Here is a 27670-nt window from a genome sequence, read left to right as displayed (position 1 = left end):
TGAAGGAAGGGCTCGCTTACCTCGCTTCCCGGGTAACGGGATGAAAAATAAGAAAATTAATCACCTCACAGACCTCGGGAGCATCCAGCCCAACCACCACCTAATGGCCAAATCCACCCCAAACCACGTCCCTCAGCGCCACGCCACACGGCCCTGAAATACCTGCGGGGTGGGACCCCACCACCTCCCGGGCAGCCCGCGGCAGTGCCCGGCAGCCTCTCGGTGAGGAAATTCTCCCGGTGCCCAAGCCAAGCGTCCCCTGGCACAGCACGAGGCCGTCGTTGCCTCCTGTCCTGTCACCTGAGAAAAGAGACCGACACCCTCCTCGCTACAACCTGCTTCCAGGCAGTGGCACACAGCGATGAGGTCTCCCCTCAGCCTCCTCTTCTCCAGACCAAGCAGCCCCAGTTCCTTCCTCGTAACCCTTGTTTTCTAGTCCCGTCACCAGATCTCTTGTTCAAGTAACTCAGCGTTCTTCTTGTGGTGAGGGGCCCAGAACTGAACACAGCACGTGAGGTGCGGTCCCACTGGTGCCAAGTGCAGACAGGCAAATGAAGCACCCGTGCCCACTGGACTCCATCACCTCACACCAGCGCATCCCTTTTCGTCCTGAGGTGCAAGGAAAGCACCAAAATGAGGACTGGATGCTGCAAGGCATGCGGCAGGGCCCTCTCCACAAAGGTTATGGCAAGAGGGAAGCCCACACCAGGACAAGACAGTGGTTTTAGTAATGTTCCTATTACACTGTGAACGGTGTTTTCTAATTTGTACTTACTGAACGTATACACATTTTCTTCCCCTCATAACCTCTACCCAGCTAGTTTGTTGCTCTGCAATGATGGCAAGAGGGAAAACATTGAAAAGCCCCCCTGGCTCTGCAGCAGACACAGCGTGGAGACTTCGTTCAGGTCCCAGGGGGCCTCACCAGGTAGCAGCTGCCTACGACTGAACACAGCGCACTGAGGAGGAGAGAGGCTGTGTTAGATGCATTGCTTTGGAGGCTGAGGAGGTTTGAAGGACGTGGAAATGGAGCGATATTCTAATCTGTGCAGCAGCCACCACGTGATTTCAATAACTGAATTTATGCATGCAAATTATGGAGTAAAGCTTAAGGAATTCGAGTGAACTGTTAGGCTGCAATCTGTGCATCTCTTGCTTTCTACGTATCTCTGTTGTGCTCCCCAAACAGCACAATCTTAAAGGAAAAACAACATCAAAACACACAAAAAAAAACCAGCTGTAAATGCAAAGGGTGCCAGTGTGCTGTGATGAGCTACCCTTTGAATAACCTTGAAGCCTGATAGCTGCACACACTGCACTTCAGTACCAAACTGCTGGCTACAAGGCTAGGTCTTGCATGATCTTTCCATCATAAGCACACTCACTGTTGCACCAGGAAGAGCTGTTGAAAAGAAGGGGAGATTCAAGTAAAGACAAGCTCAAGTTCAAATGGGCATGAACTGCAAACTGTATCCCCTCCCACATGAATAAAGCCATTCTGAAAAATAATCTCTCCTTTTTTTTTTCCTGAACTATTTTAATGGTAGTAAACACCCAGGAAGGGACAATCTCACACGCCTCTTTGTCACTGCCAGTAGTAAACTTTTCCATATTGACGTGTTTCTGCTGTGTCAAATCTGAAATTACAGTCGTATTCCCCACTATTTCACAATACTGCCATAGCTTCCACAAATGTAAAAGAATGAAAACAATTTTCACTCATCAGTTTTCTTTTATATAAGTGTATTTATATATTCTCAAAATACCAGCTCATTGATTCAAGGTAAGAACTTTAACATAAAAGGTTCAAAGCAAATGATGATAAAAATGTACAGAACAAAAAGTACTGCATTTACCATCAACAGGATACCTTCTCTGAATTAAAAAAGCTGCAAGTAATAGCACTCATGTATTCATTAATAAATCTGAAAATCAGTGCCAGCTCATCGTTCAAAAACCTGGAGGAGCAGCATATCTGGCTGCTACTGATTTTTTTTTTTTTTTTTTTTTTACAAAAGGGAGAAATCAGCTAGTAGAAATAGTTTATCTAAGTTTTATATGCACTCCCCTTCTGATCTTTTTTTTTTTTTTTGATTATTTTTGGTAATACCTTGTGGATTAGTCCCAGATGTTTAACTTTAAGAAGTGAAGCCAAGTACACCTTGGACGGTTAAACAAAAAGAGAATGTTATCCTGCACAACGCCACAGAAAAGTCACCTAGCAGCTCGAATCTCCACACTTCATTATCACAAGCTGGTATAACAATGGCCTAGGAAACCACGATGCACCATGGCGCACCTGACCAAAAGGAGAGTTAAAAACCTTAGCCAATCCCATGCAGTCACACAGGTGCATCAGGATAATTTGCAGAAAGTAACTGGTGGAGCTTTTTGTTGTTGTGAAAAGCATCTCTGTTTTAATGTATTCCCTACTTTGTCTGAGAAGATTTTAAAACGCAAGTGATTCAGCTTTTCACAAAGAGAAATAATAGCTGCTGTTGAGCTTAACAGACCTGGCACATATTTCAGTGCTGCAATGAAAGAGAGATAAAAACCTGTTCCTGTTGTGCTTTAGTTTTTTTTAAACACAAGTGAAATAATGCTTTAAAAAACATGCCTGAAGTTCCTACTGTTTGCTGTGTGCTGGTAAGCACACGTTTTAGCCAATGAACAGAAATTATTGGAGACCTCAAATGGCTGCCAGAGCCATCCCAGACAGATTCAGCCCCCTGCCCTAGCCTCTGCTCTTAAGGCCCGTTACTTGGAAAGACATTAGCAGCAGCATGGATAGACAGACCCAAGAACCTAAACCCATTTCATCTTGCTGGTTTTACCTTCTGGACAATTATGCTCTGTGGGCAGATCTGTGACATCTGGATGACTCTCTAGGGATCGGTTTTACTTCATACCAATGAGAATTATGCCTCTGTAGGAGCTGCAGGATGGGCCCTGCATCTCATAAAAGCGATGAGTCTAACGTTATGCTTTTCATGTACCAAAGCCACGTCTCTTAACGGTAGTGTTTCAGCAAGCAGTCATTGTATTACAAAATCAAGAAAATCCCAGACCCACACTACACATTTAAATGTTAGTTTAAGTAAAGTTTTCAGGCACATCTTCACTCTAAATTGCTTTTTAAACTCTGTGTGTTTCAGGCTCATCATTTCTATCACTTAATGCCATTTAGCAGCCCTAGCAAGTAAGACAAATGAAATAAGTCAACTGCTCCTGGAATCGACAGACATAGTAAAATTTTTTGGTAACTTGATTCAGATATATGTTGGGATTTTTGTATGTATTTAGTATATTTCTTTAGGTTTCTCCTTTTCAATTAGGTTTCATCTATTGGTCTTGTTAAGTCCACTTTGACCATATGAGTAGCAGCAGATGATCCCCCTCGGAGACCTGCCAAGAAAACCTGTGGTCTGGGTACATTGCTCGAGTTATCATGCTTAGTCTGGGTGCTGACATCTTTTGGCAAGTACACTTGGGTGGAGTTCTCCCTTCTCAGATGGCTGAGATCAGTCTGCATGGCATGAGTTAATTTGCGACGCAAATTGGCCTAAAGACACAGAAAGAATCACATTAAGCAAAATTTTGTTTGAACATTTTAGCACTTAGGTGTTACACACTCTGCATTTACATATTGTACCTCTGTGGGCTTCACAAACCTGCAACGCTGCACACTTCATCCTACCCTAAATTCATTGAAACTATCCCCTGAAACTAACAGAATCTGTGAACAAAATCGTATGCAGCCCCAGAATTTTAAAATTTTAAGTCAGGCTCCTGTTGTTTCCATGTTTTTCTTTGGTAACTGTGCTTCAGATTTTGTTAAATGCTGAAGACTTTGTTTTGTTAGAATGAAATGTGATTTTCATGTTAAGCTCTGCCAATGTTTCAGATTTATTTCAATCAACTGGAAAGTTCACTGAATGTGATGGAAGGCGGATTAATCTCCTGGTATCTGCAACCTAAAACAAATCTGAGGATCCCAAACATTGTGGACAACTAAACTACAGGATCTAGCCTTTGGTTTCTACCAAACGTGATGAGATTTGGTGGTTGGTGTCACAGAGTATCACATAAAAGGAAAAAATGCCTTCTTTCAAGACATTACTTGTTAGCCCCTTGGCAAGTGGCACAAGATAGGTAATTTATGATAGTAATAATAAAGCTCTCTTTAATCATAGCAATTGCTGTAGATACAACGAAATCACTTATGAAGTGTTAATATTACCAAGTGAGCACTTAAAACAACAAAATGTATGTTCCTTCTTCTATGTCAGCAATGACACAAACCACTTTAAATTGTATTGACATAACGTTATCACTGAAATACACAAAATACAGTCTCACGTGGTGGGATTCTGACCCATACATGTAAGTGAGAAAGTCCCCAGTGTGCAGTCCCGTAACTGGATTCTGAAGTCCAAGTCTGTGGAGTGATTAAGTTGGCCTGAAATTGGGTGTTCATATTAGGATAAGCCAAAACACTCTCCAGACACCACTAGTTAGATCAATACTGACTGTAATGGAAGTTTAAGTACCTACAAGTAGACATAGTTTGGTATCTTAATCTACAACTGAATCTTACGCACTGTGTCACAGGAAAATACAGAAAAAACAATAATGAATTTACAGAAAAGATGTGATGGAAAGAAAGAGTATTTTGTTATTTGTTTTCCTTTTTTTTTTTCCCCCCAATAAAGGGTTTTGCTGACAATTAAAATGAGTGAATGCTGAGTGAGTGCCATTGCAAGGAATACTGTATGCTTGTACAGAGAAGCAAATGTGAGCTGAAAATTTTACTGCTAACATCAAATAAGTCTTCTTAAAAAGTCCTATTTTAATACTTCAAGTTTTCTGGCTAAGTATAAACAACAGAAAAGAAACCCAAGGCCTCTGAGCTTATCCTGTACCCTTCCAACCCCTACAAGCCTGTGACTCTGTGAAAACCGGCAAATATGTCCGTTGCCCCCCTAATAGCATCAAATTTACTGATGCATTGGTAAGCTGCATCTGTTATTTCAGCACTTTGGCTCTAAATGTTTTATCAGCTCCATATTACAAATTCAGCATAGTCGGTGCAGACAAATGCTTTTGCACGTGCCTTGTATTTTTTGTTTCAACTCCGCATCGCCAATCTCCCATACAGACAGCTGATGCTAAGACACCCCGAGTACTTTGTCTCTAAACATTTCAAACTAACGAGCTACAAAATTGCTTGTAAACTCTTCAAGCTCAACTCTTAGAAAACATACACCTTTGCTTATGCTAAAGATAAGCATAACCACTGAACACGTCTTAGCACTTATTTATGTACTTCTGTCCATTAGAGAAGCAAAGTGAGGCTTTAAGCTAGGCCACTTGGCTTCTTTTTATATACCTCATTAACACCTATTGCTTACAAGCCTTTGTAAACCAGCTAATACTGTCAAAAATCCCACTCTAAAAATTTTGGTTTCCTTTTATAATGTTAGAAAGTTCATGGCAAGAAGAAGGACAGAAAAGAAACAGGCCTCACAGCAGACCACAGGCCTCCATATGCATCTGTTCACAAAAACAAACCAAAACCCACCTCCCTGCAGCATTCTGTGTCCAGTTATTGTTGGTAACTGCAACATTACCTACACAAACAAGTTCATTTTGATTGAATTGTGAAAATCGAGTGCTATACCTTAACAACCGCACGTGCTGGGAAAAGAAAAGCTCCTAGTAAGCAGCTTTTTAAATATATGCTGTTACTTTAGAAGCTTTTATGTATGTCGCCAACCCTCTGTGGGACTGTGATTTCCAATCCAACAGCAAATCATCATGATTTATATATAACAACCATTTCCTCTGGGTTACATATACAACAGAAAAGCTATTTGCTCTGTTTCTTACATATCTGGATTGGTCGTACATGAAAGAGGGGAATTTCACTTTCAAATAAAACCCAATGAGTTGGTTTTAGCAAACGTGAGGATTCAAGATAAAATGAAAACTACTTCACTATGCCAAAAAAAGAAAAAAGCCTCATGCTTTGATTTCTTCCAGGGGTGGATAAGTTTGTTCAAAGAAAGCTTCTGCAGGGTGAACCACATTCAAAGGTATTCCTAACTGTTCTGCCTGCCAGTTACTACATTGTTTCTCCTCTTACTTGACGTTGATATTAATATAAATTGTTCATCTTGCAATAAAGTTGTGCTTGATACAAACCCTTCTGCAACCCCGTTTAAAACCAAATAATAATAATAAAAAATATAAAAAACAATTTATATAGCAATATCTTCAAACTGTTAAATTTGAGTGTGGAGAAACAACTTTAAAATTCAGTGCTAATCATTAAACTTATCACTTAAAGAAGGCAACTGAAAAATTAAGAATGAATAGACTTAGCAGTGGAAGCACTGCTCAAAAAATGGGGAAAAAACTGATTGGATCAGTTGTAACAAAGGCATGCATCTTTGGGTAAGTTTAGACTCATGCTGCAAAGTACAATACTTTGTAATAATTTAGTCTGAACTTTGTTATCCGACACGTGAAAATCTGGTAGTAACAATACAAACCAATTTTATAGCTTTTCTTCTCAGTTCCCACTCATTCCATTCATAGGACCTCACAACAGACGGAGGCAAGATGTGAGTATCAGTTTGAGTGCTGCTGTCACATTTTGTGGTTGGTTTCATCAAATGTTTGTCTGCACTTCTTGCCTGGATAGAGGGAAAAAAGCCAACAAGCAAGGCATTAATGAGGAGAATACAGGCATCAAAGACAGAATATGGATACGCGTGTTCTTAAAAGCAAATAGAAACCTGCAAACCTGTAAATTGCAAGTAGGTAACGATTTTTACGTTCAACAATATTTTTGTTCCCCTGAACCCGCTATAAAGAAAAGAAACCAGTCAGAATTTGTTGAATTTAATTTCTGACAGAAAACCCTTTAGGCAGATGCCACAGCTGAATTTCAGACTCCCCCGTCCCGGGTAAGTGCTTAATCATTGGACTTTGATAAAAAAAGGGATCCCACCTCCATAGGCAGTATTTTATGAGGCAGGCATCTCATCTTCGTGAACAGACTAAAAATCATAAATAATAATCAGGAGAAATGCCTACATCTCTGCCAGAGGTAGGATATAAACCATATCTTTCTCACCGAGGGTCAGTTCAAGACTACGTACTTTGCATAGCTAGGGATTTAGAATTCACAATGTGTCACAGAGAAAATCTACACATCAAAATCAAGCCTTTGGATTTCACATTGTAGCACTGTCACATTCATTATTAACGAGCCCCCTTTCGTTCTGCAATACATTCCATAAATCCTGTCCCCAGATATCACTACTTGCTCATCCAGCACATGCTGATGAACTCCTGAGCTAAAGCTCTAGTTAATGCTCTAGTCTGGTTCATCTTCTACTACATTTACTTACTGTCCCTTTAAGCTAGTTTTGCAATAATGGGGAAAAGAAACATCAGACACGAGATCTTCCCAGGATAAGGATGAGCAGTTTTCATCACTGCCATAATCCTTTGGCACTACATACTCTCCTAGGAAGAGACAAAGCGAGAAGAAACCTTTTCCCCTTATGCTGCTATCTACACCACGAAGGTCTGGAAGAGACGGACCATCAGATGTTCTGTATGATAGGCAGATTATTATACTCCTGGGTATCGTCTGTTCTCTTTATGTTCTGGAAAGGACAAATCAACCAGTGATCCGACAGCTGTTCAGCAAGAGGCAGGAGCGATGTGTACCTGTGTGTATGGAGCAAGGTATTCAAACTGATGGTGAAGCTCGAGCAGATGAATTAACTCTGCATGTTCTTTTGCTTTTTCTATGTTCAGCTGAATGAACTTATCTGGATCTTGAGCAAAAATGTATGCAGATTCTTTGGAACTGAACACATAGCATCTGTCCTTGTGCTTCAAAATTCCAATAGCAGGATTTCCTAGGGAAACAAAACAAAACAAAACAGAAACAAAATAAAATAGTAAACAGTTTGATATCCAATACAAAAGACATATGATCTTGATTAAAAATGTTTCCCTCAAGTCAGCCCTGAAATACTTTTTAAATACAGAAAAGTATATTCCTTTAGGCCAATACAACTGCTTTTGATCAGTTTACATCCAGTACACCTTAATCTAGATTAGACTCCATGTTTGTGAGAACACCTACAGCAAAAGCATAAAAACAAACATCCATATCCAGAAATGTTTCCCCTATAATCTCCAACAAATACCAGATTGCAGATGAGCAATCAATTTATACCAAGGGGCATAACACTGAAATTATGCGAAGGCAGCTGAGAAGCTGGACAACAAATTAACAGAGAAAATTAAAAGTCAATAATGGCAAAACAACTTACAGAGGAAAACATAAATTGAGCTCACGTACAATGAATGACTCTCCTTCAGCTGCCATTGTCTAGGAAAGACTTAGAATTATCACAGACAGTGCCTTGAAGATATTAAATAGCACTATTCAGTGGCAATCAAGAAATGCTCAAAGAATGTCAGGAAGTAGTAGGACACAAACGGGGGGAAGAAAAAAAAACATAACCTATATGCTATGTTTGCTATAGTACATTTTGTTTCAACCCATTAAAATAAAAAAATTAAAATGAAGTGAGCTGGGAGTTATCAGAGGCTTTAAATACTCTTCACAGAAGGAAGGGTTAAAGAAATAGTTGTCTCCAGTATTAAAAAGAAGCAACCAAAGAGAAATAATACGATTCAGGATTAGAAAACCATGAATTACATGCAGAAGTTCTGATATATAAATGACTGTTTGCTGATTTTCCTAATAGAAAAAGCATGAGCTGTGATGAAATTACCAAGCCAGAGCTTAAATCCAGCTCAGAAAGAGGTATTTTTTCATATTATACATAATTACAATTGTGGGACTTTTAACAATCAGAATATCCCATGGCGAACTCTGAATGGATTCAAAAAGCAATTAGATAAATGAAAAACCTCTATCAGTGACTATTGAACAGAAAGGTGAAAACACAACATTTATCTGAAGTAATCCCATAACTACTGACTGCTAGAACAGGGAAGGATATGATGAAGGAAGGACCATTCCTACATGATTTCTCATGATCAGAAGCAAGACTAGAGAGACCTTCAGTCTAACCCAGGACAGCTGTTCTCATGCACAATACTAAGTAAATGTAATATATTTACAATGCCATTAAAACATACACTTTTTTTTAATAATGCCAAGAAGCGGCCACATTTTCCTCCCAGCCTCCTGTAGGTTTAAAATAGTTCTATATGGATAGGTTCTATAAAACACTGGAAGACAGAAAATAGAAAAATTTGAAATAAGACTTGATTTCAAGAAAAATGATCCTATATCAGACCAAATAAAATCCTACCATTAGTTGACCACCAAGTGCAATTTTGCACTATTCTATTCAGAGAAGACTTTTGGTATTTTATATCCACTGCTTAAGTATGTATGTAGGCATGTATGATGTAGGCATGAACGGGTGTGTTTCAGCACACAGATACACAAAATAGAAGGAAGGACCATTTACAGATCACTGTATGAAAACACATTAACAATAAACAAACCTGCATTCAGTTGCAGTGTAGGTTATACAGATGCACAAATAGCAGGAGGAAACATTTGTCCAATCCATTTTGTCTCTGCCTCTGCTTGTTCATGCCTACTTCCTCTTGAAGCCCTCCTACCTTCTATTTTGGGCAGTTTATCTGGTATTTTTTAAAGAAAAATACTTCAACGGGGGAAATAAGTTTATCTGGGAGTGAAAATTACACACATGAAATTACAGTACTCCAGTTTTGACAAAAAAGAGGACGCATTCAGAACATCTTCACATCTTCTCTTGTACTTGTGTACACGTGAAGTAAGGAGAAGATCTAACTACAAAGCATACCTGGAAGGGTGAGGCCTTTTACACCAATTGCATGTGCACAGAAACCACGGTACTGGATTAGCAACTGATCAAAATCAGCAGTAGTCTCTGGAAAAAGCCATTCTTGGTTCTCGAAATCAGAAACGTTTACTCTTGTTCCTAAGAAATGATTTAACAAAGGAAGGATTTCATTAACAAAACATCTGATGTTTACAATATAACCATGTTACAGGATAACCTGATTACTATTATCTTCTCAAACTTCAGACCTACCTTAGAAAAGATCTTAAGGAACCAGTCCTGAAGGACTGAAAAGTCAGTCCTCAGGATCCTTTGTTAAAAGCATTAGTTTTCTTTGGAAACAGGACAAAAGAGGAAGGTAATATCATATGGTCCCATTCTGGTTTCACCCACTCACACATTATAAATCTCCTTGAGTACAACGTGGTTATTAGGGACAGCATCTTTACAGAAACACACTTCCGGCAAAAAAATAAAGCCCCATTATTTAGCTCTTTTTATTCCTCCATTCACTTCAGAAGTTCTGAAAAGTGTAAGAAGTCATAAACTTAAGAAACTTTAAAAAAAATATCTTAGAAGTATTCTTTCTTCTGAATTTTTATAAGGCATGTTTGTAGCCACTAGAAATATTTTAGTTTTATATATAAAAGCCCAAACTGTACATGAAAAATAAATCCACATACTACAAAGGCTGCATTTTAATTTACAGTGGAGATTTTAATTATTAAAAAATCAGTCTGTAGTTCCTTCTGTATGTAAAATTTAAATCATAAAATTTTGAGATGTTAAAGAAAACAAACAAACAAACAAAAATAGTAACTTTCAGTACCCATGGTTTCTCTTATCCTTTCCTCATCAGTTTTCACAGTCACTCCTTCAAGAAGAGATGTCAGCACTTCCTCAGGAAAAAGCTGTGATTGTGTTTCCAAGAACTGTTGCAGATTGTTAGTCATATTTGTGAGAAAGCTCAGGAGTAGTATCTCATTCTGAAATCCAGTCCACACGTTATAAATTGCAACAAAGAGAGGCTATAAAATAAAGAAAACTATCTGAAGTCTAGAATTGTTTTATGTCTGCAACATAGCCCCAATGCTGTGCACAACAATCCCTAATAGGAACAAAGCTGACCTACAAGGCCTTCAGCACCCCAAAACCCCAGGGGAAGCCTGGGGATTTGAAAGTGGAATTCCCATCACACAGGTCCAGGCACCTACATCCAGCCTCGGAGAGGTGCAGGGTTTAGGACAAAACTGGAAGCTGCCATTCCCAGCAGCAATGCTGACATAAGCGTGTACTCACCTACCAAAGAAGACCCTCAGCTTTGAGTATAAATACTTAATTATAGTGATATTAAATGCGCCCTGTTGCCTTTAAGTACACAGCATTTATGGGAAGAGGCTCAACAAATCTGAAACGCATGCCAACAGCACTGTATTTTATGCATGTTCCCAACATTATTACATGAATGGTCAAAAGAGTTAGCTCTGGAATTCATCAGCATCTCTAATGCTGTGGAAAAGTTATGGGTATAAAAATTGAAGAAACGAAAGGAAAGGAAGCAAGACCAAAACCATTCTTACTAGAAAAAAAAAAAAAAAGGATTAAAAGAGTATTAATGAAATCTACTATGTTTACTAAAACAAAGGCTTGGTACAAATACAGTCCAGGAAGCAGCCAAGAGCAGACAGCTTCTAGGGAGAAGGGTAATGCGTATTCAGAAAGGTTAAATTCAGATCAGTGAACTGAATCTTCCTAGGCTCCTTCCATCATCCCGGGGAAGAAACAGGCTTTTCCAGAGGAAGTCAAAGAACCTAAACTGGGATTTCTTCTCTCACATGCCTCTGAGAAAAGCCTACTCATCTCTTCCCTCTGTCTTTATCACTATACTAAAGTGTGTATCAGCACTTAAGCCCCATGAAGATACAGAAGGAGAGAAAAAAAACTGCTTTAAGCAGCTCAGTGAGCAAGGTAAATGTCCTCCAAACAAGAACATCAGGCTTATAAAATCACAAGCAAACATAAGCTGAAGTGTCAGATCACACCTGAGATGTACCTCAAAGCGCCATTGCCATGAGTTTCCAGCACAGATACCCTCAAGGGAAGTGCAAAAAATACTCTGAGTAAGTAGATGGGGCATGATCTTCCCTCCTCCCTCCTCCACATCAAACTTTGTTTTGCTTTCTAATTATTTGTTCTGAAGGATGAAATAAAACCTACCATATGTATAAAGGGCATGCTAGTTCAGCAGCTCCCTATGCGGAATTAAAATGGTAGGCACATCACACAAAGTAAGGAGCTCTTCCAAGAAAAGCAAATTTATGGAAGCCTGCTTTCTGACGTATTTCTCTCCCATATCCTTTTTATCATGCCATCACACTAATCCCAGGTTTTCATGGTGTAAGGAGGCACCTTCTTTAAATGCTTACAGTTCACATCACTCATTCTCTCTTCCTCCCATGTCCTGTAACCACCAACCAAGTACAGAACATGGATTGCACAGACATACGTACGTGTCTGCTCACTGCCCAGACGGCTGGCTGGACACGTAACTGTGGCATTCCCACTGCAGAGCCCTTAGAAGGGCTCTAATTGTGTCTGTCCAATTACTTATTTTTCAGAGAACTTGCAGAAAATGACATATTCTGAGAGCTCTGGGCTCTGACAAGTTCAACTGAAACTGGCCAACGGATTCAGCAATTACTAGGAAGGGCGAAGAGCCTGAAATCCATATCACAGTAACCCAATTTCTTTAGAAAAATGTTACCAAGGAGCCATACTGTAATTGCAGGAATTGCTATCTGAAAGGATTTCAAAGCAATCACATTCTGATGTGCTGTTATCAATATGTTCTAACAGTTTCTGCAGGAAACAGGAGAGAATACTTAAAACAGGAAAATATCACTGTAATTCTACAAATACCGACAAGCAACCCAAGACACTTAGAGAAAAATAGTATTTAATTCCTTCCCTCCATTTTGTACCTTGCTTTCCTTGTACCTTGAGATCAAGTCTGATAGTTTAGTCACCCCTTGAAAAACTACCAGGAGTGCTGTTATGAAAGAGAAAATAATGCAGCCTTTTTCTTAAAGCAAACTATGCAAAAACACACCTGTAAAGTATTATCATTATTTTTTCTTTTTATAACTAAAAACAAATAAGTTTTCCATTCAAAATACTTACAAAAACTTCTTTGGTATCTACAGAAACCTTATTCTGAACTGTGTTTTTTAACTGCTCCATTGTTGTTGTAAACTGCACATTCATCTTTTCAACTTCTTGAGCACCTGTAATTGCATCAGACTGCAAAGAGAATGTACTTCAGGTAAGAAGTATGAGAGTCAAAAAATGAAATATTTAGTAACAAATATTTATGTTGATCTCTTTGTTCAACTATTTTAAAGAATAAAATTAACCCTAACTTTCAACAAAATAATTTTTTTTCTTGAGTGTTCAGGTATAAGACCAGGCACTTCTCTCAAACAAATACTAGACATTTTTACATAAAACCTCAACACTTTTGAAATGAATCGAAATTTTAAAAATATATTGAAGAGAAACATTTTCTCAAGCTTTATGATGTACAGAAGAGTAACATAATTGTTGTAACATAACCCAGCAATTCTTAAAAGACAAATAAAGACAAATAAAAAGGTCTTCGTAAGCAAAACAAATGTCAGGAATTTAAATTGTGTTCTTAAGACTTCTGATGACTCCCTGTATGTTAGGGATGTCTACAGCCTAAAATTGAGACGATTTATGGATTGAACAAGAATTTTTCTTTCATGTCTCTTTTGGGGGACAGCTTTTAATAGAAACAAATATTCCCATTACACTTCTTCAATTCTATGCAGATATGAAGAGATCTGTTATTTCAGGTAACCTGGCTTTTCTTACTAGATATTTTACTGCAGAATCCCACTTTATATTCTCCAATCATCTGCACAACATCTAAGCAGATTGAGTATCAGTACACAACCAAGAAAGGCCCTACCTTTTTAGATCTTTGGTGATGAAATTAAACCTCTCCAAAAAGGAAAGTTCCAGAAATGAAATGGAAGTACAGTCACACTGAAGCAAGCAATTTATTAATTTTGTCTTTTGTCTGACAGTAGCAAACCCCAGCAAGTTAGGTACAAAGCTCTGCATAACAGGTTATATAGATTCTCATATTCTGCGAAAAATCTGATTTCAGTGATTTCTGAATCTTTTTTTTTAAACCCAGCAAGATGTTGTCTCACCATAAGGATGCAGAGGAAGGCCTCGTATTGTCTCACATTGAACAGTGCTTCTTTTAGTTTGAAAGAACTAAGCTGCCTGTGTCTCTGCTGATCTTCATGCATGGATTCCAACAAGGCTGTGTAACAGTGGGCTAGCACATGGCAAGTATTAAGACTGTCTTCAACAGTCCGTGTAGCTGATGGAATGGCTTCATTCAGAATGGCTGGCACTGGTAATATAGAATAAAAGAGATACATACAAAAAGAGGGATTTTAATCATTAGCGAATGGTTACAGTGAAGTATTAGGGCACAGCAATGTCCCAACAGAATTTTTAGTTCTAACCTCTATCCTTATATTCCCAACTGTTTGTGTATAGATTCAACCACCTGACTTACTAGTCAAGTTGTTCCAAACAGTCAGAATTATAGGTGTGGAAATATAACAGTCAAGTCAAGGACTGTGAGAAAACTTGCTTTATAATAGATGCAACTCAGTTGCTAACACTGACATGGGTTTCCTGTGAGTCTTTAGGCAATCGGCATAATTTCTATTTCTCACTTTCCCCATCTGTAAAATACAACTAACAAAGGAAAGTCTTGCCCTACTCTGAACATAGCTTTTGAAAAAATTCCAGGATACCAACCGACATTTCTTACCATTAAACAAGCAGAAGGATTCAAAATCTGGAAGATTTTTGAGAACATGTTAAGAATCTGAAGGGGTTACTCTAGATTATCAGAATACAGATAATGCTCCAGCAACTTTTAAGAATTCTCATTACACTTGCTCAACAGAAGATTGTAATTGGATTGACAGTGTTCTTTCAAGATCTTAATTATCTGCTTTTTAAGGCAAATGTTACACGTTTAATTCACTTAATGGCCAAGGATCAGGGAACAAGTTATGCTGAGGTAAATCAGTGCATCAAGTTAATACATATAATCCTTCTACATAAACCACACCGGATTCTCTTTTAGCAAAATAGTAGCAGCCTACATGGAAACCTATAACCAAATACTAAATATGTACATTTCCTCCAGGTTTACAGACCCGGGGTCAAAGCTGTTTTATCTAGAGAGACAGGATATTATTGGAGCCACTCCAGCACAGAAGACCAGGAACAATTACTTGGGAATTCACAACCCAAAGACAGTTGTATACTTACGGTCATCAATACCCTTTCCTCCTTTCCCACACTCCTTGTTGAACAATCGAATCCCTGTGACTAGCATGGAGAGATTTTTCAGCTGTTGCTCTTTATCCTTCTTACTGAGCGAGATGAAGGCAACCAGTGCTGTCTGGGGGAATATACTCTGCAAGGCAGCTAGAACCATTACAAAAGGTGAGAAAGCCCTCAATATGAGGAATCGGAAAATAAAATGTTTAAACAAGCAAAAATAACCTCTCCTGAACAACAACTGCAGAAAGTAGAAATTATGGGAAATTTAGACTTCAAGGTTGAGCAGTGACAGTTTGGGCAGCAAGCATTCATCACGATTTACCACATATTTACCACATTATTTACCACATATCTAAAGACCAGCAAACAGAAGGTAACCTTTTATTTTTCAGTAAGAAAAGTCCAATCTCAAAACTGGGAGTTTACTGACCTGTTACCTCCCTGACAACCTCAATATCTGTTGGGGATCCCAGGCCAGAGCTCAGCAGCATGTAGCTAACCATCATTTGATACACTTTCATCATTTCATCTTGCACGCAAGGACGACTGTCTGTGATATCTCTGACCAGAGGAGCCAACCTTCCCTCCAGAACACGATGCTGCTCTCTGAGTAATTCAGCTAAGAAAGAAGGGCAGTTACAAAGTGATGTCTAAATTCTTTGGAATTTGGCTTATACAGAGGGTGCAAGTCATTACCACTTTAAGGTTTCTGAAGCACAGGTATGTGGAAGAGATGTTCAGAGCACCATACCTTTATAATTAACAGCACTGGAGTTAACCATTAGTACAACTAGCATCAGTCAGTAGAGGCCAGAGAAATATCCAGGCCGACTTAAAGCAGCAACTTTGGCTTTCTGGGCTCCCCTGATTGCAGTAGGACCCAGAATACCTAAAACACACACGCATACACCCTAAAGTTACACACCCAACTCTGAACACTACCCAAGATCTCAGAAGTCCTTTTACTGGAGTTATTGAGCTTGTGGAGTCCAGAAGGCTTTGGAGCCTAATTCTGATAATTTTTGTTTTAAATATATGCTAACAAGAAAACACTTTCATGATGCCCCCTGCCACCTCAAATATCTACTTTTTGTCTACGCCTGACCTGTGTTTTCTGTGTCCCAGCCAGTCCTCACTGTCCCATTGAGGTCTGAATTTACAGTCAGAGCAGAGACTGTAACCCCATCTCACTTTGCTTCCACTTCCACATTCCCACTTTGAGACCATATGAAGTTACCACTGATGAGACCAAAACAGACTTGGTTAAAACTGTGGTTGTTCAAGGTAACTCATCTCTCTTAATTATCAATATTGATAGAACAAGAGGTTCTCTTTCAGATACGAGTGAAGTTCTGGTTAGTGTTTCTTTTTCAGATATGCAGGTGCAGCCCAAGCTTTTCTTGCTGAAGAGAGCTAGCCTGTGCGCCTGAAAACAGAATTGTTCCAAAACGATCTAATAAGTTCAGTAAGTCTCTCAGACAGGAGGAGATGAATGTACTCTCAAATGCAGTGCACATTTTTTCCCTATAATATCCATACTGAAACACTGTACTCCTGTATAGTACATCTTTCCAGGGATTTTTATTTTGCTTTGCTGCCAAACAGTCATTTAACGGGAATCAGTATTAGCCCTACAGAGAGATCATGAAAACCTAAACTCAGATTCATCTTCTTCTATTAAAACATTTATTTGTATTGAAATTACCTCGGTTTGCATAGTTCATATCAAAGTAAACTTGCATCTTAATTGTGCTCAGCGATGGGTTTGTTGTGTCAAGCAGTCTGGTAACACAAAGCTAAGAAGAGAGACAGAAAAGTGGATTCTTTCTAATTACTTGAGAACCTTCTGTACTGTTCATGGCTATATGACAGGTTTCATAACAGCAGCAGAGCCCCTTCCCTTCATTCTCTAGACATGCAATAAATACTATGAAGTATAAGGCATTTACTAAAATGCAAGAACACATATTCCAGTCTTTAGCTACAGAGCTGTGATAATAAAGTATCATTAGAGTTTTGTAAGTGTTGGTATCAAAATAAAATGGCATTATAGGTACAGGAACAGGTAGCAAATAATGGTATGGTCTTAGCTAAGTACTGACACTCACCATCATGTCAAAATTACCTGGGTAAGATTTTGCACATCTTTTTTTGTAAGGATTTGATCCACATTAAATTCATTTCTCGGATCTAGAACAACAGCTTTCACCTAGAAATTGACAAAAGCAAGCTATTAGTTTATATCTCAGCATATACTCTTTGCAGTTAGCCTTTTAAGTTCTGAAAAATCTCTGGTGTAGACACTGTTTCCTCAGCTTTAAGAGGAAATAATTAAAACTTAAGTCTTTTAATGTTAACTTCACTTCCCCTTGTGATTTATTGACAACTCGTGTTCCTGTAATCACCCTTCTTTGCAGCAAGCCAGAATGCCACATACCTGTGAGACCTCCAGATGGAGTGAACAGCTTTGCAGGAGCAACTGTTCACAGTGACTGGGTCCAACGTTTAGGGAACACAAGGCAGAAGAAAATTATTTATACATTTACTGCACAGAAGGAACTATGACAGAATTATAATTCAAAGTGGGAATTTGCAAATTTTGTTATCTGTAAGATCACTAATATACTTCATATTATTCAATTGTGCAAATAATTACTGGATAAAATTTTAAAAACAAATATAATTTTTACTATTCTTTAGTTCCATTTCAATCTTTGATAATGAAACAAAGTCAGTCTATTTCACTGGTGTTGCTAGTTTCAATTTCGTTTCTCAGACATAAGTGGAAAAAAAATCTATTTGAAAAGAAATACTTTGAAAAGAACATTTTAAATATAGCTCCTTTAAAAATGTCCTGGAAACATATTTTTCTAAGCGAAATTTTATAGCAATCCATTATGTTTGTTTACAGACTTCTATGTTGGTGTTGTATGCATCAGTATAAATGTTTGCCCTTTGGATAAAAAAAATCATATTGTTCTGCATACAGGGAAATATTTGCATGCTTGCAAATGGTATTTATGCTGAGTATCTTGCTAGCCACAGAAGTTTTTATCTGATGAAAATTTTCATGTTTGATTAACACTGCTTTTGAACTCATGTATTTTTAAAGACACAGTGTTAACCTTTAGCTATTTAAAAACAAGCAAACAAACAAAACATCTTAACAGTATTGCTGTGAACCATTTATATTCCTATACAAGTTTATCAAGAGCTGATTCTTACAACATCAATAAAGAACTAGCTCCATCTTTCTGCAGGTGCATTCAGACTATATTTTGCACTGGTGCTGCGTCTTATAAGAAGAAATGCCAAAGTGTATAATGTTTTTTAGGATATTAATAGTTGAACAGTTGTCCACCAAGGACAACATAAAGATTGATTCTATTTCATTTCTAGTGGGATCCAGTCTAATTCCTCCAAATATTAAACCCATATTAAACCCATTTACAAAACCCAGCCCTACCTAAACACAGAAAAAAAAAAAACAAACATCAAAATAGATGGAAGAGGAATAAATACACACGGAATAAATATATCTGTTGCAATGAACCACCTATGGTATTATACCTTTCTGTTCATTTATGAAAGAGGTAGAAGAAACGTTATTAAAGCTCAGAAACAATCCTCATTTGCACTTTAGAAAGAAAAAAATAAAAAGTGGTTTATCTGCCTATGGAAGAAAATGAGGGAGAACTCCTGCTCTGAGTTCACAAAAGTCCCAAGGCTCAGGACCTACAGCCTTTTCAGGGCCTTAAGTTCACAGTCATGGCATTTCAAACAAATGAAATACTTGCTGAGGTTGCTAAGACCCCATATTGAATATCACCGAACGCCCATTTATAACTTCTTAATGTGGACAATCAGAAACTGAGACATTTCAAAATTAAAGTCACTCCTGAAAGCCTCAGCTGTAGCCATTCCAGCTTTGGCACCCTGACATGAAGTTGATATTTGAAGTTTATTGATTTTTAACACCAGAGAAAGATTTATGCCCTTGCTTCACATCATAATGGGTCCAGAGGAGGGCCGTGAAGTCAGTCAGAGGGCTAGAGCACCTCTCCTATGTAGAAAGGCTGAGAGAGCTGGGGATGTTCAGCCTGGAGAAGAGAAGGCTCCAGGGTGACCTCATTGCAGCTTTTCAATACTTACAGGGGGCTTATAAAAAAGATGGAGAGCAACTTTTTTCTCAGTCAGATAATGACAGGACAAGAGGAAATAGTTTTAAACTAAAAGAAGGGAGATTTAGATTAGACGTTACAAGGAAATTCTTCACTCAGAGGGTGGTGAGGCCCTGGCTCAGGTTGCCCGGAGAAGCTGTGGATGCCCCATCCCTGGAGGTGTTCAAGGTCAGGCTGGATGGGGCTTTGGGCAACCTGTTCTGGTGGGAGGTGTCCCTGCCCATGGCAGGGGGGTTGGAACTGGGTGATCTTTAAGGTCCTTTCCAACCCGAGCTATTTTATGATTCTATGATTGTATGATCATTCATTCTGGGTAGCGTCAGCAACTTTGGGGGAATTACTTACATTATGTAAAATTTAAGATCCTGCATCATGCAAGCCTTGAAAGAAGGTTTGAACTGCCAAGCTAAAAGCAGCCAGGTTTGGAAATTCTATATGCTTCTTTAGCAATATATAGGGAGAGAGATTTTATTGACCATAACAGAACCTGAACGTGACTGGAAAAACGCCCAGCTGGATTCATGAAAACCCTACAACATTCCACTTGCTCTTACCATGAAAGCTACCAAGGTTTCAGAAACAGCCTGTCCCTTGGCAGCACATTCTTGTCCTACTTCGCGAATGATGATCTTTATGATTCCTTCGGTCAGTTCGCCAGACATAGCGGTCAGACACCACCCTAACGGGCTTATATGACTTCTCACCACTCTTTTCAGTGCCCTGCTCCCCCCGCACCACGGCGGGCAGGGGGGACATTTATACCACAGCCTTCTGCGGCCTCCTGTTTTCGGCCACCGGCGGGCTGCAGAGGCCTGAGGGCAGTTCCAAGCGGCGAGCACTTGACCTAAAGCAGCAGGGACAGGGAGGAAAGCGAAGGCGGGTTATAACAACAACGCAGCTCTCCGCCGCGACTGGGGCCAGCCCGGGGCCTCCCACCCGCCTCCCGCCGCCGCTTCTCGGGCTGCTCCCCGTGCCGCCACCTCACCCCCAAAGCCCAAACCCCAAAGCCCCGGTCTCGCCCCCATCACCCGGCCCGGCCGCGAACTGGGGCTGCCTCCAGCCGGGCCCAGCCGCCGTCCGTTCCCATGGACACGGAACCGCCCCGGGGCGGGCCCGGGCCGCGGGGAGGTGTAGGGGGGGTCTGGGGGCGTGCGGTGCTTGTGGAAGCACGGAGCCGTCTGGGTGGGAAAGCTCTCTATGGCATCAAGTCCAGTCTAACGTTTCGCTGACAGGTCCACCGTGTCCCCAAGCACCACATCTGCACGGCTTTTGAATACCTCCAGGGACAGTGACGCCACCACCTCCCTGGGCAACCCGTTCCAATGCCTGACTGCTCCTTCTGAGAAGAAATGTCTCCTCATTTCCAACCTGAACCTCCCCTGGTGCAACTTGAGGCCATTCCCTCTAGTCCTATCACTAGTTATCTGTGAGAAGAGGCTGACCCCCAGCTCCCCACACTTTCAGGTACCTGTAGAGAGCAATGAGGTCTCCCCTGAGCCTCCTCTTCCCCAGACTAAACAACTCCAGTTCCCTCAGCCGCTCCTCACAGGACTTGTGCTCCAGGCCCTTCACCAGCTTCGTAGCCCTGCTCTGGAATTGCTCGAGCACCTCGATATCCTTCTTGTAGTGAGGGGTCCAAAGCTGAACACAGCACTTGAGGTGCGGCCTCACCAGAGCAGAGTACAAGGGGACGATCACCTCCCTGCTCCTGCTGGCTGCACTATTCCTGATACAAGCCAGGATGCCCTTGGCCTTTTTGGCCACCTGGGCACACTGCTGGCTCACGTTCAGCCAGCTATCGACCAATACCTCCAGGTCCCTTTCCACCAGGCAGCTTTCCAGCCACTCTTCCCCCAGCCTGTAGCGCTGCATGGGGTTGTTGTGCCCCAAGTGCAGTGCCCAGCACTTAGCTTTGTTGAACTTGAGCCTCTGCCTTCCTGGGCTCCTTTACCCTTCAGGAATGCTTCCCAAGGGATATTGTCTCCTAAGTCTCCTAAACAGGACAGTCTGCCTTCTGGAAGTCCGAGGTAGCAGTTCTGATAACCCCCATCCTTACTTTTCCAGGAACTGAAAGCTTTTATTTCATGATCACTATGCCCAGGACAGCCTCCAACCTTCACATCACCCACAAGTCCTCTGTTCGCAAGTAAAAGGCTCAGTGTGAGTGACCTTGGCTTACTCACCAGCTGTGTCAGGAAGTTGTCTTCCACACACTCCAGGAACCTCCTAGACTGTTTCTTCTCTGCTGTGTATATACACGTGCATTTCTGCAAATATGCAAAGCATATGTATGCAGAGGCATAGGTATAGATGTGCATGTGTACGTAAACATCAACAGGAAAACTGTGTATATGGAAGCAAAAAGAAAGGAAGAAAGCAAGTAAACAAGCAAGAAAGGCAATTATACATTTACTAAAGAAAAACATGGTTTCATGAGAGGTTTGCAGTCTCTGTTAGACCACAAAAGTTCATTTAGCTTGTCAGTAAGCTACTGAAGTTGCAGAACACTATTTCATGTTCAAAACATTTGGATTGCTCCCCTAGAATTAGTACTAACTTTAAGTTTTAAACAGAGTTTCTGGAAATGGAGTCCTGTTTTTTCCAGTGTTCTTGTAACTAGAATTAAAGACCCTTATTTCCTCCTCAAAAATCCTCCATGCCCAGCTACTTAGAGCCCGTGTCATACTCACTTGAAAGACAGATAAACTATTCCCTCTAGTGGTGTGTCTGAGCCATTCACTTCTAACAAAACATGCACAGTAAAGTGATTCTTATGTTTGTGATGTAAGGGTTTTAAATGTTAGTTTGCAGAATCATTAAAAACGACACAGTAGTTTTAAAATTACTGCAGAGATTGACACCCTAGCCCTTTCTTCAAGGGAAAGCTTATCACCTGTTTGACAAGTCTTCTTGCAGCTCAGTTAGCTTCTTCCTGTGTTCAGACCTCCTCTGCTGGGTGGCTGCAGAAGCAATGCAGGACACCACCTGCACCTCTTTGAAGATGCACCCAGGTGCAGGAGTTTAGAAGACGATCTAGGATCCATGCAGAAGTTGAGTTACCATCTCTTTCTTCATTGCTGAAGTTAAAACGTGAGTCTCATGATGCAGATTTTTTGTATGCTATATTTCAGGGTTCTGAAATTACCTTGTACCATGATGCAGAAGCTAATATGCAATTGGTTGCACTTCCATCTGAGCATCAGGAAGCACTTATCTCTGTGCAGCTGTCAGAGCACTGGCACAGGTTGCCCAGAGAGGCTGTGGAGTCTCCATCCTTGGAGATCTTCAAAAGCCACCTGGATGTGCTCCTGGACAGCCTGCTTTTGGTGGCCCTGCTGGAGCAGGGGTTGGAGCAGGTGGCCTCCAGAGGGCTCTGCCAACCTCAGCCACTCTGGGATTCTGTGATACATGCTTCTTCCAAAGGAGCAGTGCAAGGAAAGCACAAGAATGAAAAGCCTGTCTCTTTCAAGAGGGAAATATACTCAATCTGTCTGGCTTTTAATATTTTCAGGGAATCACACAGAAATCTCACAGTCAGAAATCTATGCTGTGAGGGCAGAAGCGTGATGCCACCTTCTTGAGTTTGTCTGTTCACATTAAAACTGATTTTTGAAGCTGAGAATGTTTTGGTGCACGGATTTTTATCCTCTCTTCCTTCTCAAGCCTGCACATCACCAACCAGAGGCCCTGTCCTCTTGGTACCCTGCTCAGAGCACAACGGGGTGCCAGCAAGCTGCACTGACCTGCTCTGCTTTAAGGACACATTCACACAAGAGCATGCAGCACTTTTTAAAGTTTCCAGGCCTGTCCTGGAAAGCTATGCAAGTATTAGGTATACACCCATTTCAGGCTCTTTGAGGCAAGGTGCAGACTGCTTGTTCACATGTAAAGGAACCCCAGATGACATCTATAGCAATTATTTAAGGTATCATTAAGGGTTTGAGCCTCCCTATTAGAATACGGTAAAGGAACATTAAATTGTTCTTCTGCTCTCTTCTCCCAGCTCCATCATTTTGCTGCTGGGTATGCCTGCTCCGTGTCTACCCTCAGTTCCCATTATATCAGACTTTCACCACAAGAATGAGGGTACCTGACATGGAGCACAGACTTACTCATTGTACAGAGAACTCGGGTCAGGGAAACTGACAGTTGTCCCTGTGATTAAAGTGTCTCCGAGGCAGCAAGATTTTGCTGGTCAAACAAATCCAGTGTGGCTTTTATCTTGAAAATAAAAAAAATCTCCCAGGTTTCATTCATAGGCAGCACAGCACAACAGGTTTACCCTTGATTTGAGCATTTATAGGAAAAAAACAAAACAAGACAACACAGTAATATATAAACCCAGTTAACAAATATGTTATTGTTAGTCTGGATCCTCTGGCCAGCACAATGGATGCACTGTATTTGCTAGGTTACAGAAAAGGGTGGGGAGCAGAATTATTTGTCCTTCAAACCTTTAGAGAGGAGGGAGCGGAGAGATTCCAGACATACCATCACTAAGTGCCTCAACTGGAAACTCCTGCAAAAGATGCATTATTCAGCTGCATTCAGATGAATCACTACCTAAGGCTCCGCAGCAACTTTAACATTTCAGTTAAGGCATTAATAAAAATAACACAGATCAAGAGATTTTTCCATTAACCATCCCTCTTAAAATTGCTGTAAATTAGACCTGGGACTCATACACTTGTCATAGATCAAGTAGTTCCCATATATACCTTTAGAGTTATGTTCCAAAACAGGTGCAGCTCGGCCAGAAGCCCATGTTGGCTTTTCATGGCTTAGCTAGCTATTAACTAGTCCTTACGTATGTACAGCTGATAAAAAATCAGTAACTTCAACATTCTTTTCACGGGAGACTACCTTCTCGCACAATGCTAAAATGAGTCCTTGTAACAGTCCCAAATCCCACAAGTATGCAAAAGCAGAAAAAAATGCAATACACTGATTTCCCTACAAGCAGAAGAAGTGTCAGAAACTACTGCTGGGCAGCATCCCATACAGATGGGACCCATCAGGAGATCAAGGACTGGGAACTTTCTTCTTGGGCTATAGGAACTTCTTCCAAAGTCGTGGAAACATCCAGTATGCAGACGAAGGAGAGAATTGTCTAGGAAATATGTTGCTATGGCTCTGACCCCATTAGTGGAGAAGGAAACTGTACTAATAACAGGACAGTAAAAATGCTGCAGTTTGTAAATCAACTTCTCACTCGGCTTACTCTTTTCCAATTACAGATTTCTCACTTCTGTAAAGGGATGCTCACTTCTGTACAAGGATGCTCTTCATTCAACTGTCAAAATGTAAGAGAATGATCAGTGAGTCAGACTGGGAGGGGAAGAGGATTATTACCCACGCTACCCCAGAAACAGAGCCCTTCCTGCAGTGTTTTCCCCATATCAAGACATTAGCTGGGAAACAACCCGCCAAATGGATGGATGCCCTTGAAATTATGTACAAATTTGCAAATCCTTCTCCAAAATTCTGACCTTCGTTGCCCCAAAGCAATTCTATTCCCAGTGCAGCTTCTCTCCCCTAGAGCAGCTATTAAGGTTTAAGATCTTGTAGATTTGTGATGAATACTTGAGTAACACTTTAGACAGCTGTGCCTGTAGCAACCTTCAAAAGGAGTGCTATAGACTGGAAAAAAAGGTGATTTTTTTTTTTTTTTTTAACATCATGGGATGCCTGGTAACTGTTAGAGAACAAAAGAGCAGCTGAGTTAGCAGTTCTTACCGTTTACTTTTAAAAGTGAATTCTAAGACTCTTCTACAGATACACAGCACTGGCCAGCTGCAATTGTTTTTTTCAGTCTCACATGTCAGCTAATCTTGTTAATGGACATGAAAAAAATATTTAGATAGAAAATGCCACGAGGAGATAGGAATCCAATTTGTGAAATTACAAGTACAGAAAACACCTGATGTAGAAGTAATTTAGTAAAGTCATTTAACCGTCGAAATAGAATATAATTGAAAAGGGCTTAGAGATGGTCATTAAGTCCATTTTGCTGAAACAAGGAAAGGAATACTTTTCCCTGGCATGCACAAATATTTAAGAAGGACAGTTAGTTTTGCTTTGAATCAAAGGCATGTTGTATACAAAATTTTGAAAATCCTTTGCTAGGGCATTTTACCAGGCTGACTCTCTGTGACCTCCCATTCAGCTCCTTCCTATCGCATGGAGACAACTGAAGTGAAACTGGAGGTTTTTTCCAAGTCTTTATTAAGGTGTGATCTGGAGGCCATAAAGATGTGCACACTGATTCAAGTGCACAACCACATGTACAGAGCTCAGAAGGGTTTTGAGAAAAGAGTACCCACCCTTTACATTACTTTTTTTTTTTTGGGGGGGGGGGGGGGTTAGAGATGGGTCATGATGTGCACAGAAGTTTTAGTGGCAGATTAGAAGATTTTAAAATATTTGTAGATATATAAAACCAGGGCTCTGATGTGCCATAGCAAGATGTTGCTTTACTGAGAAATATAATGTAAAGCAAGAGCTTCCAAAAAGCCTTCATCCTGGGTGGCTGTTCCAGTTAGTTATTGGTAAATTCTGAGTTAAAATCCCAGAACTAGACAAATTGCTGCTTCTTGCTTCGCTCACCACCCTAAAACAAACGAACAAACGAACGAACGAACAAACAAAACAAAAACCAAAAAGATATACACAACATACACAATGAAAGTGAAGTTATGGCCATGAAAGAACAGTTTTTTGATCAATGTTTTTACTGGAGAGGCCAATTCATACTTGCTACCTACAAGGTCATTCCTCGCTCTGCTAGATTGCTATACTTTCAGTCTTGTCTAGGCAAAGTAGTAGTATTTGTGCAAAGCAAATACAGTAGGGAGTTTCGATTCAAAGTAATCTGCAACACTAATGAACACGAGGATGGCATTTCACTGAGAATTCATTAGTTCAGAAGAGATGAGCTACGTTGTGGTTGGTAGCTGAGGGGCACTCTGTATTTGGAGCTTTTGATTTCCAAGAAAATTTAGGTGACCAGTCTCCTCTTAATGCTGAAGACTTGATGAAGCAGCAGGAGCAGGGACACCTTGAAAGCACCTCTTCAGCACTGTGGTGACAGACCTCAGCATCGTTAGCCTTGTGCTCTCCAGCAATTCAATGAGGCTGCAAAGTTTATCCTGTTCGGTATTCATGAAATATCCTAATGTTTAGGAATAATATTGATGCTTCAAGTGACTGAATGGATTAAATCCCTATAATTTTTCTTCCTTCAAAGCTAGCAAATCTTTAGAAGCAATACTGAGTCATTACAGCATTACCTAATAATTTGCCCCAAAAGGAAACAGATTCTGAGACAGACTCAGCCAGTGCTAGTGTCAACAGACAGTATGAGATTTGGTGTACTTTTCAGCATCCACATACAGAAGAGCTATGAATGCTGAGACAAAATTATTAATGCTAGAGCTGCAAGGGTTTTTCACAATGGTGTGGAAGAAGCAACAGGGAATTATGTCCCTCTTTTTTTTTTTTTTTTCCAGAGGTACGTAATCTTTTTTTTTTTTTTAACAGCTGCAGGTTGTTATCCAAATGTCTTTTTACTTTGCACAGAGAAACAGCCACCTTTTAACTCACAAATTAGAAATAAAAAAGAAAAAGAAAAAAACAGAATGCAGATGGAATAAGACTGCACACCTGCTAGGCATGAAGAATTATGTTTGCCTTAAAGTACCAAGAGCTGGGAAAAAAGTCACAATCATATAAACAAAAGATATTTTGTTCATGCATATAGTTGAGCTAACCAACTCTGGGTATAATAATCATAAAATCCTGGAACCACAGAATATCCCAAGCTGGAAGGGAAGCACAAGGACCATCAAGTCCAACTCCTGGCTCCATACAGGACCACCAAAAATCAGACCCTGTGTCTGAGAGCGTTGTCCAAACGCTTCTTGAACTCCGGCAACTCGGTGCTGTGCCCACTGCCCTGGGGAGCCTGTCCCAGTGCCCGACCACCCTCTGGGTGCAGAACCTTTCCCTAACACCCAGCCTGACCCTCCCCTGTCCCAGCTCCATGCCGGTCCCTCGGGTCCTGTCACTGTCCCCAGAGAGCAGAGCTCAGCGCCTGCCCCTCCGCTCCCCTCGTGAGGGAGCTGCAGGCCGCCATGAGGCCTCGCCTCGGCCTGCTCTGCTCTGGGCTGAACAAACCAAGGGGCCTCAGCTGCT

The 27670-nt window shown here is 40.5% G+C and overlaps 2 protein-coding genes across 8 annotated transcripts in view; one reads left to right on the top strand and one right to left on the bottom strand.

The window, feature by feature from the left end:
- Positions 1-1496, top strand: part of RARS2 (arginyl-tRNA synthetase 2, mitochondrial) — a 55563-nt gene extending 54067 nt beyond the window's left edge. Inside the window, exon 21 of the mRNA XM_040553806.1 lies at positions 818-1496. The gene's annotated coding sequence lies outside the window, so the exon portion shown is untranslated. The remainder of the gene's footprint in view (positions 1-817) is intronic.
- Positions 1497-1730: 234 nt separating this feature from the next.
- CFAP206 (cilia and flagella associated protein 206) lies at positions 1731-20740 on the bottom strand. 7 transcript variants are annotated; one of them, XM_040553795.1, is made up of 13 exons: positions 20506-20740; positions 20032-20321; positions 17422-17505; positions 17002-17092; positions 15727-15915; positions 15282-15440; positions 14135-14343; positions 13077-13196; positions 10726-10882; positions 9897-10034; positions 7744-7937; positions 6555-6698; positions 1731-3562 (listed from the first exon to the last, which is right to left on the bottom strand). In XM_040553795.1, exons 2-13 carry the CDS (start codon positions 20137-20139, stop codon positions 3332-3334), a joined length of 1824 nt encoding a protein of 607 aa, XP_040409729.1. In that variant the 5' UTR covers positions 20140-20321; positions 20506-20740; the 3' UTR covers positions 1731-3331. The 7 variants fall into 7 exon arrangements, with proteins under 7 accessions (XP_040409729.1, XP_040409730.1, XP_040409728.1 ...); XM_040553796.1 differs by having other exon boundaries at positions 10726-10828; XM_040553794.1 differs by having other exon boundaries at positions 10726-10924; positions 20506-20739.
- Between the last annotated feature and the right edge of the window lie 6930 nt (positions 20741-27670).

Source organism: Cygnus olor, chromosome 3 (assembly GCF_009769625.2).
Source record: "Cygnus olor isolate bCygOlo1 chromosome 3, bCygOlo1.pri.v2, whole genome shotgun sequence".
NCBI classification, from domain to species: domain Eukaryota; kingdom Metazoa; phylum Chordata; class Aves; order Anseriformes; family Anatidae; genus Cygnus; species Cygnus olor.
Note: the sequence above shows the minus strand (reverse complement) of the source record. Positions and strands in the feature narration are given on the sequence as shown.

Excerpts from the sequence above, each read along its gene's own strand:
- CFAP206 (XM_040553794.1), bottom strand. The coding sequence starts at position 20,139 with ATGTCTGGCGAACTGACCGAAGGAATCATAAAGATCATCATTCGCGAA. Across the intron at positions 17,506-20,031 it reads AAACCTTGGTAGCTTTCATG|GTGAAAGCTGTTGTTCTAGA; the intron begins GTAAGAGCAAGT and ends GTCAATTTCTAG. Across the intron at positions 3,563-6,554 it reads GAAGAAAAGCTATAAAATTG|GCCAATTTGCGTCGCAAATT; the intron begins GTTTGTATTGTT and ends CTGTGTCTTTAG.